Below are 20,502 nucleotides of genomic sequence, written 5' to 3'. Positions count from 1 at the left end.
CCACAGTGGGTGCAGCAGGACTAGGGATGGAGCTGGGGTGGGGCCTGATTTCGCCAGGCCTCTGCAGCCAGGCAGAGGCAGCAGCGTTGATGTCAGAGATAAAGGGAAGCCATATGGCTGAATTCGATGTTCTAGGTCTGCGCCAGCAACTGCAAAGACATTAATGAGCAGCCACAGAGCTTGTCTTTCCTGGAAATATTTACTGACAACCTAATATGATAAAAGCATAGGGTGTTTATAGACAGAGCCTCTTGGCCTCTTGCTGTCTTCCAACCTCAGTGGCTATTCTTCTCAGTCTCCCTGGATGGCTCTTCTGCCTGCCAGGTATCTGGAAGGTAGAGAGCAGGAGGGCACAGCCTCTGCCTCTTCTCTTCTGTCCCTTTCCCTATCCTTTGGAGATCTCATCCTGCTTCATGGCTGGAAACATCATCCATACTCTACTTCATGTATCCATACCAATGACTTCTTTGACCTATCTCCCAAGTTCCAAGCTTGTATTTGCCCCTGCCCACCTGACATTTCGACTCAGATATATGTATGACAAGCATCTCAAATTTAAAATGTCCCCCACAGGAGTTTCCTGGTGGCCTAGAGGTTAAGGATATGGTGTTGTTACTGCTGTGGCATGGGTTTGATCCCCGGCCTGGGTACTTCTGCATGCTGTGGGTGCAGACAAAAATAATAAAATAGTAAAATAAAGTAAAATAAAATAAAAAATATCCAACTCAGAACCCTCCAGTCCCCTCCACCCCAATTCACTTCTACCTTGGGTTTCCCCAGCTGAGTAAAGAGGACTTTCTAATTATGAAGGAAAAAAGCTGGGAGGCACCTCTGAGTTCTCATTCCATAGTCAACCTACCATAAAGTCCTGGAAGTTCTACCTCCAGAAAAATCCAGAATCTCTCCACTTCTGTTTAAGCCGCCATCCATTTCCTCCCTGACTACAGCCAAAGCCTCCTCACTTATCTTCCTGTTTCCCCTCTCGTCCCCTAGAGAATCCATTTTCCACAGACCCGCTAGAATGATTGGTATAAAACATAAATCAGATAAAGCCGACCCTCAGATGAAAACCCTCCTAGGGCTCTTCCCTGATGCTTCAGAATAACCCCCAGCTGCCTTCTGCAGCATAAAGCTCTGATGGCTTCCTCTCTTCCCTGCTCCCTGCTCTCCAGACACACCGGTCTCAGTTTCTAGAACAGACCAACCTTGAGCCTACTTCAGGGCCTTTGCACTTAGAATTTGCTCCCTGTGAAGCACCTTCTCACCAGTCTTCTCATCGTTCAGATGTTGGTTCAAACGTTGCCCTCCCACCTGATGTCCCCTCCCTGCTGCCAGTCACCCTCTATCACAAAGATATCTGTCTCATATCTTTGACATAGAAAAAGTTAATTATTTATTATGTCTCCTCCATTAGAATGTAAGTTTCAAGAGAGCTGGATCCTGTCTGACCTGTTGAGTGCTCCAGATCCCACTCCTAGAACAACACCGGCTGCACAGTGGGAGGTCCATAAATATTTATTCAATGACAAATACATGCTGCAGATGTGGTTCCTGGGCTTCTTGAGATAGAAGACATGTACAAGCCACAGGAAGAGTTACCTGAGAATACAGAGCAGGAAATGGCAACTCTGAAAATGAATCTGCTAAACTAATCTTTGTTGAGGTATCGGTGGATGACAATAAGCTATCCAGTAATGCCAGCCTATAAAGAGCCCTAGAATGACAAAGGCATAATCTACAGGGTGGTCCTGGAGGGAAACCCTTCAAAGACTAAAATAGAGGTTAGAGGAGGAGCTGTTTACAGATTGGTGGGTTCTCCCCTTAGCCAGACTCATCAAGAAAAAAAGAGAGAGTACTCAAATCAATAAAACTAGAAATGAAAAAGAAGTTGCAACAGACATCACAGAAATACAAAGGATCATACGACATGACTGCAAACAACTATATGCCAATAAAATGGACAACATAGAAGAAATGGACAAATTCTTAGAAAGGTACAATCTTCCAAGACTAATCCAAGAAGAAATAGAAAAGATGAACAAACCAATTATAAGTACTTAAATTGAAACTGTGATTAAACAATTTCCAACAAACAAAAGTCTAGGACCAGAGAGCTTCACAGGTGAATTCCATCAAACATTTAGAGAAGATTTCACACCTACCTTTCTGAAACTACTCCAAAAAATTGCAGAGGAAGGAATATTCCCAAACTCATTCAATGAGGCCACAATCATCCTGATACCAAAACCACACAAAGATACCACACACACACAAGAAGAAAGAAAATCATGGGCCAACATCAATGATGAACATAGATGCAAAAATCTGCAACAAAATACCAGCAAACTGAATCCAGCAATGCATTAAAAGGATCATAAACCATGATCAAGTGGGCTTTATCCCAGGGATGCAAGGATTCTTCAATATCCACAAATCAATCAGTGTGATACACCACATTAACATTAAGAATAAAAACCATATGATCATCTTAATAGATGCAAAAAAATCTTTTGACAAGATCCGACACCCATTTCTGATAAAAATCCTCCAGAAAGTAAGCATAGAGGGAACCTACCTCAACATAGTAAAGGCCATATATGACAAACCCAGAGCTAACAACATTCTCAGTGGTGAAAAGCTGAGAGAATTCCCACTAAGATCAGTAATAAGATAAGGAGGTCTGCTCTTGCCACTTCTGTTCAACATAGTTTTGGAAGTCCTAGCCACAGCAATAGAGAAGAAAAAAATAAATGGAATCCAAATTGGAAAGGAAGAAATAAAACTATTGCTGTTTGCAGATGACATGATACTATACCTAGAAAATCCTAAAGATGCTACCAGAAAACTGTTAGAGCTTATCAATGAATTGGGTAAAGTTGCAGGATACAAAATTTTTTAGGCAAGAAATAGATTTATTAAGATTAGATGCTTGTAAGTGTGCAAGTGAGCAGGCAATGAGGCTCTGCCAAGGATACAACATTAATACACAGAAATCAACTGCATCTCTACACAGTGAAAATGAAAGATCAGAAAAATAAATTGGGGAAATAATCCCATTTGCCATCTCATTAAAAAGAAAAAAAAAATTATTTTAGGAATAAACCTACCTAAAGAGACAAAAGACTTACATTCTGAAAACTACAAGACACTGATGAAAGAAATCCAAGACGATACAAATAGATGGAAAGATACACCATGATCTTAGATTGGAAGAATTAATATCAACAAAATGACTATACTACTCAAGGCAATCTACAGATTCAATACAATCCCTATCGAATTATCGATAGCATTTTCCAAAGAACTAGAACAAAATATTTTAAACTTTGTTTGGAAACACAAAAGACCCGGAATAACAAAGAAATCTTGAGAAAGAAAAATGGGGATAGAGGAATCAGGTTCCCTGACTTTAGACTATACCCCAAAGCTATAGTCATCAAAACAGTATGGTACTGGTGCAAAAACAGAAACAGGTCAGTGGAACAGGATAGAAAGCTCAGGATTAAACCCAGACACCTATGCTCAACTAATATATGACAAAGGAGGCAAAAATATACAATGGAGAAAAGTGGTGCTGGGAAAACTAGATAGCTACATGTAAAAGTATGAATTTAGAACAATCTTCAACACCATACACAAAAATATATTCAAAATGGATTTAAGACCTAAATTAAGACTGGATATTATGACACCCTTAGAGGAAAACATAGGCCAAACACTCTCTGACATAAACCACAGGAATATCTTCTCAGATCCACTTACTAGAGTAATGATAATAAAAACAAAAATAATCAAATGGGACCTGACTAAACTTTTCAGAGAAAAGAAAACCTTAAACAAAACAAAAAGAAAACCTACAGAATGGGAGAAAATATTTACAAATGAAGTGACTGACAAGGAATTAATCTCCAAAATACACAAACACCTCTGCAGCTCAATATAAAAAACAAACAAACAACCCCATCAAAAAATGGGCAGAAGCTCTAAACAGATAATTCCCCAAAGAAGACAAACAGGTGGCCAAAAAAACACATGAAAAGATATTTCACATCATTAATTTTTAGAGAAATGCAAATTAAAACTACTCTGAGGTACCCCCCACTTTTTGTGTCTTTTTGTCTTTTCAGGGCCATACCTGTGGCATATGGAGGTTCCCAGGCTAGGGGTCTAATCAAAGCTACAGGTGCCAGCCTACACCAGAGCCACAGCAACACCAGATCCGAGCTGCATCTGCGACCTACACCACAGCTCATGGCAACGCCGGATCCTTAACCCACTGAACAAGGCCAAGGATCAAACCCAAAACTTCATGGTTCCTAGTTGGATTCATTTCCACTATGCCACAATGAGAACTCATGAGGTACCACCTTACATCAACCATAATGGCCATCATCAAAAAGTCTACAAACAAATGCTGGAGAGGGTGTGGAGAAAAAGGAACCCTATTACACTACTGGGGGAATGTAAACTGGTAAAAGCACTATGGACAACAATATGGAGATTTTTTGAAAAACTAAAAATAGAATTACCATATGATCCAGCAATCCCACTCCTGGGCATCTATCCAGAGAAAGCCATGATTCAAAAAGATACATGTATCCCAGTGTTCACTGTGGCACTATATACAATAGCCAATACATGGAAGCAACATAAATGTCCATTGACAGAGAAGTAGATAAAGAAGATGTGGTACATATACACAATGGAATATTACTCAGCCATAAAGAGGAATGAAATAATGGCATTTGCAGCAACATGGATGGACCTAGAAATTATCATGCTAAGTGAAGTTAGTCAGACAATGAGACACCAACATCATATGCCATCACTTATATGTACAATCTATAAAAAAAGAATACAATAAACTTATTTACAGAACAGAAACTGACTCACTGACTTTGAAAAACTTATGGTCACCAAAGGGGACAGGTTGGTGGGGAGGGATGGATTGGGGGGTTGGGTTAGAAATGTTCTAAAATTACATTGTGATGACGGTAGCACAATTATAAATATAATAAAATTCACTGAATTAAAAAAGAAATAAAATAGATTAATGGTTACTTAGGCCTAGGGGAGTAGATTTCCTTTGAGATAATGAAATTAGATAGTGGTGATGGTTGCCCTACCCTGAATATACTAAAATCCACCTAAATAGATACTCTGAGTATATTTTATGATGTTATGAATTAGTTCACAAGAAAGCTGTTAAAATGTAAAACAAAAAAAAATTAAAAAATACAGGTTGGTGGATTCTCAAGGAGGTGAAAGACTTATTTCACTGAGAACTATAAAACTTTAATAAAAGAAAGAGGAGTCAAAGAACTAGAAAGATATCCCATGCTCCTGGATTGGAAGAATTAATATAATTAAAATGACCAGACTACCCAAAGCGATCTACAGATTGAATGAGATCCCTATGAAATTATCCATGACATTTTTCACAGAACCAGAACAAATAATCTAAAAATTTACATGGAACCATAAAAGACCCAGAATTGCCAAAGCAATAATGGGGTGGGGGGAAGAAGCAGGAGGCATAACTCTCCCAGACTTCAGGCAATATTACAAAGCTACAGTCATCATGACAGTGTGGTACTGGTACCAAAACAGACAAACAGACTGATGGAACAGAATAGAGAACCCAGAAACAAACCCAGACACCTACAGTCAATTAATCTTTGACAAAGGAGGCAAGAATATAAAATGGGAAAAAGACAGTCTTTTTAGCCAGTGGTGTTGGGAAAACTGGATAGCCGCATGTAAATCAATGAAACTGGAACACACCCTGACATCATGCACAAAAATAAACTCAAAATAGCTTAAAGACCTAAACATAAGACACCATAAAACTCCTAGAAGAGAACCTAGGCAAAACATTCTCTGACATCAACTGTACAAATGTTTTCTTCAATCAGTCTCCCAAGGCAATAGAAATAAAAACAGAAACAAATTGGACTTAGTTAAACTTGCAAGCTTTGGCACAGAAAAGGAAACCATGAAAGAAAGAAAGAAAGAAAGAAAGAAAGAAAGAAAGAAAGAAAGAAAGAAAGAAAGAAAGAAAGGAAGGAAGGAAGGAAGGAAGGAAGGAAGGAAGGAAGAAAGAAAGAAAGAAAGAAAGAAAGAAAGAAAAGAAAAGAAAAGAAAAGATAGACAGGAAGGAAGGAAAGAAAGAAGGAAAGAAAAGACAGCCTATGGAATGGGAAAAAATAGTTGCAAATGATGCGACCACTAAGGGCTTAATCTCAAAAATAAACAAACAATTCCTACAGCTCAACAACAACAAAACCCCCAAACAACTCAATCAAAATATGGGCAGAAGACCTAAACAAACATTTCTCCAGAGAAGATATATGGATGGCCAACAGTCACATGAAAAAATGCTCGACATCACTAATTATTACAGAAATGAAAATCAAAACTACTATGAGGTACCACCTCACACTGGACAGAAGGGCCATCATTAATAAGTCTATAAATAACAAATGCTGGAAAGGGTGTGGAGAAAAGGGAACCCTCCTACACTGTTGGTGGGAATGTAAACTGATACAACAACTATGAAAAACAGTATGGAGATTCCTCAGAAAACTAAATCTAGAACTACCGTATGACCCAGCAATCTCACTCCCTGGCATATATCCAGAAAAACAGTATGGAGATTCCTCAGAAAACTAAATCTAGAACTACCGTATGACCCAGCAATCTCACTCCCTGGCATATATCCAGACAAAACCACAATTCAAAAAGATACATGAACCTGTATGTTCACTGCAGCACCTTTCACAATAGCTAAGACATGGAAACAACCTAAATGGCCATCTACAGATGAATGGATTAAGAAGATGTGATACATATATACAATGGAATACTACTCAGCCATAAAAAGAACAAAATAATGCCATTTGCAGCAACATGGATGCAACTAGATTTTCATACTAAGCGAGGTAAGTCAGAAAGAAAAAGACAAATACCATATGCTATCACTTATATGTGGAACCTAAAATATGGCACAAGTGAACTTATCTACAAAACAGAAACAGACTTGCAAACATAGAGAACAGACTTGTGGTTGCCAAGGGTGAGGCAGAGGGAGTGGGATGGACTGGGAGTTTGGGGTTAGTAGATGCAAACTACTACATTTAGAATGGGTAAGCAATAAGGTTCCTGCTGTATAGCACAGGGAACTATATCCAGTCCTTGTGGTTCCCTCAAAATTCTCCACATCCAGGATTCCTTTGTCAAAAAATGCCAGCACATCCTCCCCAATCATACACGCCCGCCCCCCACATACACACCCTAACTTCTCACCCTCTCTTGCAGAGCTGTGATTCTTTTTGTCATGTTCAGATATTTCATAAAGTTTTTAGGGAATGACCAGTTGACAAGTTTCTGAGAAATTCCATGGAAATTTACCAAAAAAAATGTACCTATGAATTCTGACATTTCACCATAAATCTTAATAAATTACAGCAAGGCACACAATGGAATATTATTCAGCCATTAAAGGAACAATTAAGAAGTTTAATCTCAACCTAGACAACATTTATGACTTTAATTTTAGGTTAAGAAAAAAAAAAACAAACCTGGGCATAAGTCTACAAGTATACTAGATCTAGTATAAGTATTACAAGCACAACTCTATCAGATTAACAAAGGAGAAGACTAGAAGTGAATAGTTATTGTATCGAATTAATAGGATTACAGTGAATTTTTCCTTTATGTTTCCAATGGTTTTTGAAATTACTTTTACATACATAAAAATGACAATATTATGATTAAGCACAGCATCTTTGTGTGGTTGCCTCTGTCCCAGCCCTGTGGACTTCCTGGTTTTTGCTCAAGCTGCCAAAACAAGACAATGGGCACAGCCTCGTTCCTGGACCATGTCAGGTGTGGGGATAAAGGGGCAGAAGAGGAAAATTAATCATTAATCACAACAACAACAACAGTGGTCAGTGAGGTTTCAGCTTCACGCACTCCAGCCATTCTGCTCCTGACATGATTTTTCCACAGGGATGAAGAAACTAAAGTCTGAGAGGTTAAGACTGGTCACAGGGCTGGCAACCTGCTGAGAAAGGTATCAAAGCCCTGGTCTGATATCACAGCCAGGCCCTCAATCCCTCTAATGGGATGCATCCTTGCAGATACTCACTACTGTGATTCAATAGCTCTCGTAGTCTTTGGGGGGCCACCTATGAGTGTGAGTCAGGAGGCTTGGATGCCAGGGTAGGGGGGCCCTGACCTCCCAGAAGTCCTCAGATCTCCCCCCCCCACCCCCGGACCCCGCAGCATCTCAGAAGCAGGCCTGCCCACACCCCACCCCCCAGGACCTCAGGAATTCTGGAAAGGAGTTGGAGTCAGGAAAGGAAGGGGAGGAAAGCCTGCTCCTTGGGGGTCAGGTGGTGGCAGGAAGGGTGGGAAAGTGTGGGGTGCAACCACTCTTTACTTGTGACTCTGAGAGGAGTCACCAGCAGGGACCCTGGTGCCTCCATGGGGTGGTCAGGGGGAGGAGCTGTGTGCTCAGGAGGACTGGCCATCCCCCCAGCATCCTCAGCTGCCTCAGGTGGTGGACACTGGGTTGACAGCTGTAGCTATGAAGTGGGACCTACCGGGGCCAGGCAAGGTGACTCTATGGTCAAGGCCCATGATAGACCTACCAAGACAGGGTCCAGACAGAGGGTGAGGCAGAGACAGAGGGGTCCGCAGGAGGTGAAGAGACCATGACTCAAGGGCTCCCTGTGAGCAAGGCCTACAGAGGGAAGCGAGCCTCACTGCATGCAGAGCTCAGTCTGGCACTGCCACTGAGAACAGAATGGCCAAAGGGGTACGAGAACACTGCCCCCTCCCCATTGCTAGGACATATAGGAAGCTCACACATCCTCCTGGAGGAGAAGCAGGGGGTGAGGGGGAGACAGATCTAGACCCACTGATGATGACCTAAAAACACTCTTCAATGTCTGTAGTCTATTCAAAGAAGCAGGTGGAACCGACTTATTCAAGGTTTTCTTGCCACAGTCGGGGAGGTGAGGTAGGGGGTGGTCTTCGAGGAAGCCCTTTCCCTCCAACTCCCTCTGAGCTGCATGTGGCTACAGTTATGACCCTGCCCTGCCACTGTGCTGGATGGCACAGGCTAGGCATCTATTATTTGCCAGGTTGTCTTCTAAGTCCCTCACCTATAGGACCTCAACCCCTCTTGTCAGTATCATATCAATAGAAACAGCCTCTGTCTCAGGTCTCTCACTGACCTTAACCTCTCAGAACCTCAGTTTCCTCATCAAATGGAGACACTGATCCCTCCCTAGCATAGAGTGTACGCAGGACAAAGTCATCACAGTCATAGTTAATATCTCTTTGGACACAGAGACAGGAAAGGACAGGTAGGTGATGGGGTGGGGCTGAAGGGACTCAACTGGAAAGAAAGAAACAAAGCTACAATGCCTTCACTCTCCAGCAACAACACAAGGTGATCTTTTTCAGAGTCAGGAAAGCAGAGGGGGCTGTGGGGGGAGGTGCAGAAAACTTAAGGGGCCGGGAGCCCTCTCCCCAGGAACACCGACATACCTGAGAGCCCCCGGGGGCCATGGTTTCCTGTACCTGTGTCTGCTCCAGCTCACTGCCTTCTTCATCTCCTTGCAGGCTCGGTAAGACAAACACATCAGTTCCCAGGCCAGGCTGGCCTTCTGAGGCCTGGAGTGTCATTCCAGCCACGTCTCTCTCTCTGAGGTTCCGAACAGGCCGTGTGGAGCTGGGGCTGGTCTTTAACAGCGAGGCAAACAGCAAACATCCTTGGGAAATTTCAAGGGAATTTTGCAAGAAAAAAAGCGCCAGCAATGTTATCGGATTCCTCCTGCAGACAAATGAGCCTGATGAATTATTAAGGAGGTGAAGGAAGACAGGACTTGGTTAAGGGAGCCCCACATCGCTGTGACTATTTCAAAGGATCAGGCTGATTTGGGGGGAGGGGACGTTCACAGCGGCATCCGCGCACCAATCAGCCACAGTAATCGGGAAGCTAGAATTACGCTCTCATGGGGCAGCGCTTCTCGGGGGAGGCCTGCGTTTGTGAGTTGGGATCCAGGCTGAGAGAGAGCTCCCCACTGCTCAGGGCTATTTTTAAAAGTGTGACACGCCATACGCCAGTGGGGAGGGGCGGGGGAGCCAGGGCCGAGGGCGAGGGGCTGAGGCGGTCCAGACCCTGATATCAGGAGACTCACCGGCTCTGGAGGATGCAGCCATTCACGACTCTTGACTGACATCCGCACATCTCTCTTTTGAGCCCTGCAAAGAAATCCTTAACCTGGTGTTCAGCGCTAAGGATGCCTTGGGCCAGAAGGAAATTTAATGATTTCGTTTTCAGCCCTTTCTTTGGTTTGATTGACGCCACCTGGCAGCTTAAAGAAACCCCATCATAGCTCCATAGTAAAAACAAAAATACAAAAAAATTTAAAAAAACCAAACCAAAACAAACAAACTCTCTTTGTGTTTACAAGTATTTTTAAAATATACATCCAAACGGTGCATCTTCCTGTCTTTCCAGGCTCTGAGTGATCCAGCATCCTCTAGAATCAGGGATACCCTACTATTCCCCTATTTAAACACTTTTCTGGAGTTCTCTGGTGTCCCAGTGGGTTTAGGATCCAGCATTGTCACTGCTACAGCATGGGTTCGATCCCTGGCCCAGGAACTTCTGAATGCTGAGGGCACAGCCAAAAAAACCAACAAAACAAAAGACTCTTTTCTGAGGCTGTGCCTTTCCACTGGGGACTCTCTCTGGCCTAAACAGCCCTATCAGAAATCAAGCAGCAGCCAGACCCCCAGACTGACTGACCAGTCATGTGTTTGCGGGGTGGTGGGGTGGTGTTCCTAAATTGCCATTTTTCTGTTTGGGCTGAAAGGTAGTAGAATTCACACCCTCCACCCCCAAATATACCACTTGGCTTTAAGGATTGTTTGGGACTGAAAGCAATTAAGGAGCAGATGCAAGAATCACTCTCTGCTCTCCCCCTGTTTGACTACAAGCAGCATGTGTGTTTCCTCCCCTCTCCATCTATAAGGACAGAACTTAATAAGCAACAATTTCTGACCTTTATCAGCCTAGAGAAGCACCAGAGCTGGGGCAGTAAATTATGGAAAAGTATGTAACTAGGAAGATAAAGGTCAGTTTAACCAGGTCAGCTTATGCCTTGACTCCCCATCTTTGGTGATAAGAATGTTTCTTTCCTTCAGGATAAGGAGAACATCTTCCACTCAGGAATTCTAATCTCTAGTCTTTAGGAAGGAAAAAAAGTTCTGCTCTTTTTTTAAGAGCCTTTAATTCAAAATAATCAATATGCAGAGCAGCGTATTTGAGGGCGAATCTGTTTCCTTTCGTAGCCACTATTTCTCTCTCTCTTTCTTTCTTCCTTCCTCCCTCCCTTTTCTTCTCTCTTTCTTTCTTTCTTTCTTTTTTTTTTTTTTTGGTTCATTAGGGCCGCACCCACGGTATATGGGGGTTCCCAGGCTAGGGGTTGAATCAGAGCTGTAGCTGCCAGCCTATACCACAGCCACAGCAACACAGGATCCAAGCCACATCTGTGACCTATACCACAGCTCATGCAACGCTGGATCTTTAACCTACTGAGTGAGGCCAGGGGTTGAACCCACATCCTCATGGATGCTAGTCATGTTCATAACCCACTGAGCCACAATAGGAACTTCTGGCCACTATTTCTTAACAAGTCTAATTTCTGACAGGTCATTTTTTTTTTTTTTTATATCCTCAAGATATGCTTCTTTAAAAGATGCCATGTGAAATTTTAGTTATTCCTGGTTTTATTTTGTATCAGTTAGTCCTAAAAGTAATGCTTATTGGAAAGTGGATAAAAGACTGATTTTTAAAAATCTAATTATACTATTTTTTCCAGTTTTATTGCAATAGACTCGACAAATAGCTGTGTGTAAGTTTAAAGTATGTTGCTGTTCTTTTTTATTGCAAAAAGCATCAATAAAGAAAAGGCATTTTCCATGGTATGATTAAAATGGCATGATGCTTTGCTAGATGAAAATAATCATTTAGAATGTGGGAAGTCCTACAAGTGATAAAAACAGGCATCCTTAATTTCTGGGAGCAGGTTCTGTAAGGAAGAAAGCTTTCCAACAGGAAATTCCCCTTAAAACATGATGGAAGACAATATGAGAAAAAGAATGTAGGGAGTTCCAGTTGTGGCTTAGCAGTTAAGAACCCAACTTGTGTCCAAGAGGATTCAGGTTCAATCTCTGGCCTTGCTCGGGGGGTTAAGGATCTGGCATTGCCATGAGCTACAGTGTAGGTCACAGACGAGGCTCGGATCTGGCGTTGCTGCGGCTGTGGCATAGGCAGGCAGCTACAGCTCTGATCAATCCCTAACCTGGGAATTTCTGCATGCCTCTGGTGTGGCCTAAAAAGCAAAAGGAAAGAAAAAGAGAGTGTGTGTATATATGTATGCATGACTGGGTCACTATGCTGTACAGCAGAAATTGATACAACACTATAAATCAACCATACTCTAATTAAAAATAAATAAATTTTAAGAAGAGAAAGCCCCCTTAAGGGAGAAAACCATGAAGAGAAAGGGGTTGTCAAGTAGACCAAACATACCAAGCCATTCCATAATAATTTTCCCATTGGTGTTTATGTTACATTACATTCTGGAACTGGCTCCTTGCACAGTGAACTAGTGAGTCATATAGGGCAACACTGTGTCTTGAGATTTGGGGAGCTAAGGATTTATTTAATAGGTTTTAAGCTATTAGATTTTATCGCTTAAAAGTAAGCTAAGGATTTACTTAAAATTTTCCGTGCACCTGCAGGCCTCCAATTTTAGGGAACAAAAAAGAAAATGTTTGCCAACACAAACAGAATATGCAGAAAAAAATACATGTTGTTTAAATGAGCATTGGCTGTGGTCTCATTGTTGGGAACACTGTCTTTTCTCAAATATCTGTATCCAGTAGGAAGGACGAATCTAACAGAGTATAGCTGGGGGAAGTTATTGGGAAAAATCACATTGTTCCATATTTACTCCAGGAGCTTCTTCCGTCTGTAAAGGGCTCAGAGTCTAGCAGCACCTGGCAAGCCCCCAAGGCACAGTGGCTGTCGCCTGTCAGTTGTCGGTAGGCTCTCCAGAAGGCGCTTTGGTTTCAGGCAACAAAAACCCACTTCATTTTATTTGAAAAAAAAAAAAAAAGTGAGATGGGGCTTTATCGGAAGGAGCTGATTACAGCCAAGGAGACTAGGAGGTAATAATCAATTAGAGTATCTCCTTATAGGTCCAGGAACAAAGTATCAGGTGACATCAGGAGGCACAAAAGGCAAGGCACCTGTCCTGTGGTCCTGGATCCCCCACCGGACCCCCATCTCATCCCCCCCACCCACCCTGTGCACGTGGAGCAAGCCCGCTAATGAGCCAGTGGGGCTCATGGGCGGCAAGGGGTTTCCACAGCTCCAGAGCAAACTACTGGCAAGTTATCCAAACTTTCCGAGCCTTGGTTTCTTCATTTATAAGACAAGGACCAAGACGATGATGATGATGATGAGGGGCCTCATACAAGTGTGAGACTTAACACCTGCCTGAGAGTGGGCTGCCGTCAACGTTAATCCCTCTCCTGCCCAATACCATTACAGAAAGTGTGACTTCAGTAACCCAGCTTAATACCAGAACTGATTCATATGAATATTATAGACCTGTTGGCACCCTAAAGTGATCTCAGTATTACATGGCTCTTTTTTATTTATTTTTGGCTGCAGCATGCAGTGACTTGATGTGGGATCTCAGTTTCCAGACCAGGCATTGCACCTGGGCCAAGTCCTAACCACCAGACCACCAGAAACTCCCAAGAGCGATATTTTTGGCAAAAAAAAAAAAAAAAAAAAAGATTATTGCCTTTTTTGGTCTTATCCCATGAATTGAAGGGCAGACATTTCCCTAACTTTCCTTCAAGAACGAGCTTTACGAGTGGTACACTTAGCACCCCCACCCTCACTCCTGTCCCGTCCCCCCTCCCCACGTAAGAATTCTTCATCGCAGAGCAGGAAATGGGACAGGGCTTGGCTTGAGTTAAAAGTTCCCTCAGTCCTGCAGCCAGAATGCAGACATAGGGAAAGGAAGATAGCTCAGGGCAAGCACAGGGCTGAAGCTGCAGTGCAGAAACTTTTTGGACCCTGCCACCCTGGCACACCAGGCCTTGGGGACAATGGCTGTGGGCTGGTGCAAGCATCATGCACTGAGGAACCCAGGGGGTTCTGAGCCAGGGAAATGGTGAGCAATGCCCCAAGGGAGACGAGCCTGTGGTGTGTGCCCTGCAAAGCCCTCTCAGCTTCATTCTCCGAGAGAGGCATGCAAGGGCAAACAAGGCAGCAGATTTAGGGGGGTTCCCCAGTCAGCCTACCCAGTTTGTCCAGCAGTGGGCCAAGAGAACAAGCCCAGAGTAGCTGGAGCACCTGCAGTTCGTCATCAGAGCTACAGGGCAAGAGGGGGGGATAGTGGCAGGTGCTAGCAGGGCCTGTGCTTCAACAGTGACATCATGTGGCACTGACTACACATAAAATAAACAACAAGGACCTACTGTATAGCACAGGGAACTATATTCAATGTCTTGTGACAACCTATGATGGAAAAGAATCTGAAAAGGAGTGTGTGTATATATATATATTAAATTTCTTTGCTGTACACTTGAAACTTTCAACACATTGTAAATCAGCTATACTTCCATTAAAAAAAAAATAGCGGAAACAATCCAAATGTCCATCGACAGATGATTGGATTCGGAAGATGTGGTATATATACACAATGGAATACTACTCAGCCATAAAAAAGGATGACATAATGCCATTTGCAGCAACATGGATGGAACTAGAGAATCTCATACTGAGTGAAATGAGCCAGAAAGACAAAGACAAATACCATATGATATCACTTATAACTGGAATCTAATATCCAGCACAAATGAACATCTCCTCAGAAAAGAAAATCATGGACTTGGAGAAGAGACTTGTGGTTGCCTGATGGGAGGGGGAGGGAGTGGGAGGGATCGGGAGCTTGGGCTTATCAGACACAACCTAGAATAGATTTATAAGGAGATCCTGCTGAATAGCATTGAGAACTATGTCTAGATACTCATGTCGCAACAGAAGAAAGGGTGGGGGAAAAAACTGTAACTGCAATGTATACATCTAAGGATGACCTGACCCCCTTGCTGTACAGTGGGAAAATAATAAAAAAAAAAAAAAAGAAAAAAAGAAAGAAAGAAACTTAAAAAAAAAAAAATAGCTCAAGAACTTGGCTGAAAGCAGGCTGTCCAGTTTCTTCTCCCCAGGACGTTAACGGCCAGGACCCTCTTCTTTGAAATAGAAAACATTCCTGGGTATTCTGTGGTCATCACTGATGGGAGAAATCCAGGAAGGAAAGACATTTTTTCTTTCTTTTTACCGCCACACCCACAGCGTATGGAAGTTCCCAGGCTAAGAGTCCAATTGGAGCTACAGCTGCTAGCCTACACCACAGCTACAGTGACACCAGATTTGAACAGGTCTACAACCTACACCGCAGCTTGTGGCAACACTGAATCCTTAACCCACTGAGTGAAGCCAGGGATCGAACTTGCATCCTCACAGAGATGACATCAGGTCCTTAACCCACTGAGCCACAATGGGAACTCCAGGAAAGACCTATTTCTGAGCTTGATTAGTTGGAGGCTCAAAGTCAATTAGATCAATAATTTAAAGGATTTAATCTCATTTTGAACCCCCAGCTAGAGGAGTGGTTGCACATTATTACTGTGGGGCCTAGTCATCAGCCCTGGTTTAGACAAAAACCAGCAACAACTTATGAAACCTTCTGACATCCAGAGGAACCCTCATCCCCTTCTCGGAGGAGAGGAACTCAAGGTGCTCACAGTTTCTCCGGGATTGGGTCCTCTTCCTCTTCCTGCTGCCTACCTCGGTGGGTGGCCCTGCCATCCACCCCATTGCTCAACTGATTAGTCAGAACTCCTTCAGTTGTAGGTACCAGGAATGAGCTTAGGCATCAACAGCAAAGTCTTGCCTCATCCATCTGGGAAAGATGCTGGACTGACTCACAAAATTGAGAAATGAATTACCTGGGAAGTGGACGAAGGAGAAAATCTGGGATTTGAAGCAGCAGGACATGTTCCCTGTCCTGCTTCCTCCTCCTCTTCCTCTGCTTCATTTGGCCCTGACATCAATCTCTCCTAATAGAGACTTCCCCCCTCCGCCTGCAGGGGATATAGCCATTAGCACCCCAAGCTTCGCAAGCCCCACATCATGGGAGGGGTCTTCTCACCAGGCGTCTTTATCCTATGGAAGGGCTCTAATCGGCTTGCTTGAGGTGTCTGCCCCTGGGCCACACACACACACACACACACACACACACACACACACACACCCGCCCCTAGTGTTGAGAAGATGACATACTGTGATAGGCCAGTCCTGGTCATACCCTCTCGCCCAAGGCCTCTGGACAGGGGTTGTGGGCAGAGAACAGTGACGGGAACTCTCACTTGCTGGGCACGAGCTGAAGACTAGTACAAGCACAGTCTACCCTGCAGATGCTGGTATCACCAGCATTTAAAAATAAACTCCCAAGTGGAGTTTAACCCACCTACAGAAAAGCACATGTATCAGAAGTGTGCAGTTCGATGAGTTTTCGCTATTGACCACACCCACAGACCCAGCACCTTGACGAAGAAACAGACACTATCAGTATCATAGAAATGCTCCTTATAGTCCTTCCAATCACCACTCTCCTGACCGCCAAGGGCAAGCACTATCCTGATTTCTAATATCATAATTCATTTGATCAATTTTGGAAATTTATATAAACGCAGTCATCTGGTATTCTTTTATGCCTGATTTCTTACACTCAATAGTATGTTTATGAAATCTATCATATAGTTTGTACAGAGTGTTCATTTCATAGCTGCAAAGCATTCCATTGCATGAATACACCAAAATTTATTTCTCCAACTTAGAGTCTATACTTAGAGTCTTTGAATGTTGCTCTGAATCATGTCCTTTGAATATACATGTAAGTGCTGGTTACTAATTAATATTTAAGGGCTCTACATGAGCTTACAAGCATATTTTGTGGAAAGGTTTGCAGAGCGATGAGGATGCTCTGCGCACATAGGGCCCACTTTTTCTCACCTTTTTGTCCTGGCAACAAGCATTTGGCAACACTGCCCTCTGGTGGCGATCACCTGAACTGAAACCATGGCTCGCAGAAGTGATCTCTGATACAATTAAGTGATACAATTAAGTGATCTCTGATACAATTAAGTATTCCGTATCCTCACAATCTGCATACAGGTCTGTCTCTAAAATAATGATTAAAAAATTTAAAATAACACTATTTATCAAGTACCTACTATGGTCAGATATTATGTCCCTCTTTTTAACTTTTTTAAAAAATTTATGGACGTATAAGTGATTTAAAAGGTTGTAATAGTTTCTGCTGTACAACAAAGTGGTTCAGTAATACATACACATGCATCCATTCTCTTTCATATTATGTCCATTCCTACCATAGAATATTCTATTTAACCCTACACCAAGGCTAAAAATTGGTTATCTCTGAGGTAAGAAAATAGACTTAAAGAAACTCAAAACTAAGAGTTCTCGTCATGGCTCAGGGGGTTACAAATCTGACTAGTATCCACGAGGATGCAGGTTCTATCCCTGGCCTCGCTCAGTGGGTTAAGGAACCAGTGTTGCTGTCAGCTGTGGTGTAGGTCGCAGATGTGGCTGTGATCGTGCCTTGCTGAGGCTGTGGCATAGGCCAGCAGCTGCAGCTCCAATTCAACCCCAAGCCTGGGAACTTCTATGCTGTGGGTGTGGCCCTAAAAAGACACACAAAAAAAATTGAATATACATGTAAATGCTGGTTACTAATTAATATTCAAGGTCGCTGCATGAGCTTTTTTTTTGTGTGTGTGTGTGTTTTTTTGCCATTTCTTGGGCCGATCGTGTGGCATACGGAGGTTCCCAGGTCGAATTGGAGCTGTAGGTACCGGCCCACACCAGAGCCAAAGCAACACGGGATCCCAGCCGAGTCTGTGACCTACACCACAGCTCATGGCAACGCCGGATCCTTAACCCACTGAGCAAGTCCAAGGATCGAACCCGCAACCTCATGGTTCCTAGTCGGATTCGTTTACCACTGAGCCACAATGGGAACTCCATGCCGCATGAGCTTAAAAGCATATTTTGTGGAAAGGTTTACAGAGTGATTGATGATGATGCTCTGGGCACGCAGGGTCCACCTTCCCTCACCTTTGTCCTGGCAACAAGCATTTGGCAACCCTCTGATTCAACCCCTAGCCTGGGAACGTCCATATGCCACGAGTGCAGAGCTAAAAAGCAAAAAAAGAAAGAAAGAAAGAAAGAGACAGAAAGAAAAGATTCAATACTCATCTCAAGGCACACAGACCAGAATTTGAACTTCTGCTCTCTCCCACATGTACCATCCCTCAGAATTCCCCAAATGGATGCACCTCAGTGCGTTCAGTACTCACTTAAGACCAGACTCCCCCTCCCCCTCCCTAGGGGGGCTGGGGTTGCAGAGGAGCAGGCGCCACCTCCTGGGCTCTCTGCTGGGAGGCATGTGCTTCTAGCTCCTCTTCTGCCATCTCCCTCTCTGCTGAAGAGGGAGGGACACTTGCTTTCCCACATCTGTTCCCACGAGGGAACACATTTTTGTGATTGGTAGAAGCCCGAGATGTTGACTGGTCATGCTGTACTAGCGGATGGATTAATACACCTAAAGGTCGAGAGTCTCGGGGGGAGGGGGGGTGGTTTCTCCATCTTCCGGCACCTGGGCAGCATAGGTCAGCCTGTTCTCTGCTAACTGCTCCAGGCCAGGTGTTAGGGAGGGTGACAAGCCTTTCCTGGTTTGTCGGGGACTTTCCCCATTTTTGCATTGAAATTCCAGAGTCCCAGAAACTGCCTCAGTCCCCAAGCAAGTTGACATCCCTTCTCACCCAAGTTGCACCACAGCGTCAGCTGTTTTAGATTCTCTAAGAGGATGAGACATGATTTAGGCCTCCTGGTTTGTGACACCTGAGCCAGTCAGCTGCCATCAGAGCTCTGCATCAGGAATGACCATCCCCAGGTGGGCTCTGGCAGCACGAGGCAGGACAGGGTTGGGTGGCTCAGCATGTTGTTGGGTTCTGCAGGTGGCCTGGGCTCTGGCTTTGTTGTATGCAGAGCTGCCAAATGAGGTATGGAAACTCCATCCTATTAACCACAAGCTGTGATAGCCTCCAAGGTATTGATCCTAAGTCTTCTATTTACTTTTAATTGACAATGTTTCATAACACAAAAGGATATCTATCATACACTCATATATGATGTAAAAAGTACTGAAATGTATAAACCCATGTACTCACCACCACTACTACCCCCGCTTGAGAAACAGAATTTTGCCAATGCTTTTGAAGCTCCTGCGTGCTTCTCTGGAATCATTACCTCCCTGTAAGGGTAAGAAGGCATTGGAATTTTGTGTTTATCATTTTCTCAACTTGTTATATGTTTACTACATACATATGTATCCCTAAATAATATCTTGTTAACTGTGGAATACTTGGGTACTGATCCACATGCAACCACATTTACTTTCCTTTTTCACTTAATGTTGTGACTTGGGGGGGTTCATCCACGTCAAGGTGCAAAGCTGGCAGTTGCTTGTTTCTTCCTTGCTGTATAGTAGTCCACTGTTTGAACATTCTATAATTTATATAGCTATTCCCCTATTGACAGACATTGAGATTTAGTTTTATGGTAACACAAACAGTGCTGCCACAGACAGGCTCTGTATGATTCCTGGTGCATGTGTGCACAGGTTACTCTGGGGTGTAGATCAGATCCTGACAGTCTTTACTGACCACCCAGTGGCGAAGGTCTCTTCTCTGGTTTGATTTTCCTTCTACCCCAGAGTGCTGAGTCCAAGACTCTCCATTAAGCCCTCCTTCCCTGTGTTTTATTTAAGATCCATGATTGTGAGCGACAAAAACCCCAACCCAGGTGAGATTAAACAAAAAAATGGGTGTCGGAGGTGGAGGAATGTGTGGGAATGAAAGACTGAGCGGTCGGGAGGGGGACAACTGCATCATCACTGTTGACACCGCCCAGCATCTCTCTCCACCACTGGGTCTGGAGACCTCTGTCTTGCCTCTACCCTCAGACAGGCTCTCCCGCTCTCAGTGCGGGTGGTAGCACTCACTTCAGACTCACAGCTGCCCAGGGTCAAGTCCAGTGGGAGAAAGCGCCTACCTCTGCAGCCCTGAGAAAGTCTCTTGGTGTCCCTCCAGCTGGTCACCTGCTCATCCCTGGGTCAGTCTCTATGGCAGGGAGAATGCAGTGCCCTGCTCCAAGCTGAGCCGCACGTCCAACACTGCAGTCCTATGCTTGTGGGCTGAGAGTGGAGAAGGGAGTTGCTTAGCTGGAAATGGGTACTGTTCCTAAAAGAAGGG

The 20,502-nt window shown here is 43.6% G+C and overlaps 1 protein-coding gene across 11 annotated transcripts in view; it reads right to left on the bottom strand.

Moving 5' to 3' along the window:
- PLA2G4E (phospholipase A2 group IVE) overlaps nucleotides 1-10,289 on the bottom strand; it is a 76,256-nt gene extending 65,967 nt beyond the window's left edge. For 3 of the 11 annotated variants that reach the window (XR_014813446.1, XR_014813449.1, XM_084973566.1), the window contains exons 1-2: nucleotides 10,212-10,289; nucleotides 9,559-9,844 (exon numbers count right to left, since the gene is read on the bottom strand). Coding sequence is in view for 4 of the 11 variants with exons in the window: in XM_084973566.1 (XP_084829692.1) it covers nucleotides 9,559-9,844; nucleotides 10,212-10,261 (336 nt within the window). In the remaining 7 variants the exon portion in view is untranslated. Of the gene's footprint in view, nucleotides 1-9,558; nucleotides 9,924-10,211 lie in introns of those variants that run through there. The other 8 variants (XR_014813452.1, XR_014813453.1, XM_084973604.1 and 5 more) reach the window with 5 other exon arrangements.
- Nucleotides 10,290-20,502: the final 10,213 nt, after the last annotated feature.

The sequence above is a fragment of the Sus scrofa genome, chromosome 1 (genome assembly GCF_054392235.1).
Source record: "Sus scrofa isolate SSC_HxYL_T2T_F1_AM1 chromosome 1, Sscrofa_HxYL_maternal_Yorkshire_Landrace_v2.0, whole genome shotgun sequence".
Taxonomy (NCBI): Eukaryota; Metazoa; Chordata; class Mammalia; order Artiodactyla; family Suidae; genus Sus; species Sus scrofa.
The sequence above is the reverse complement of the archived record's forward strand: the minus strand, read 5'-3'. Positions and strand labels throughout refer to the sequence as shown.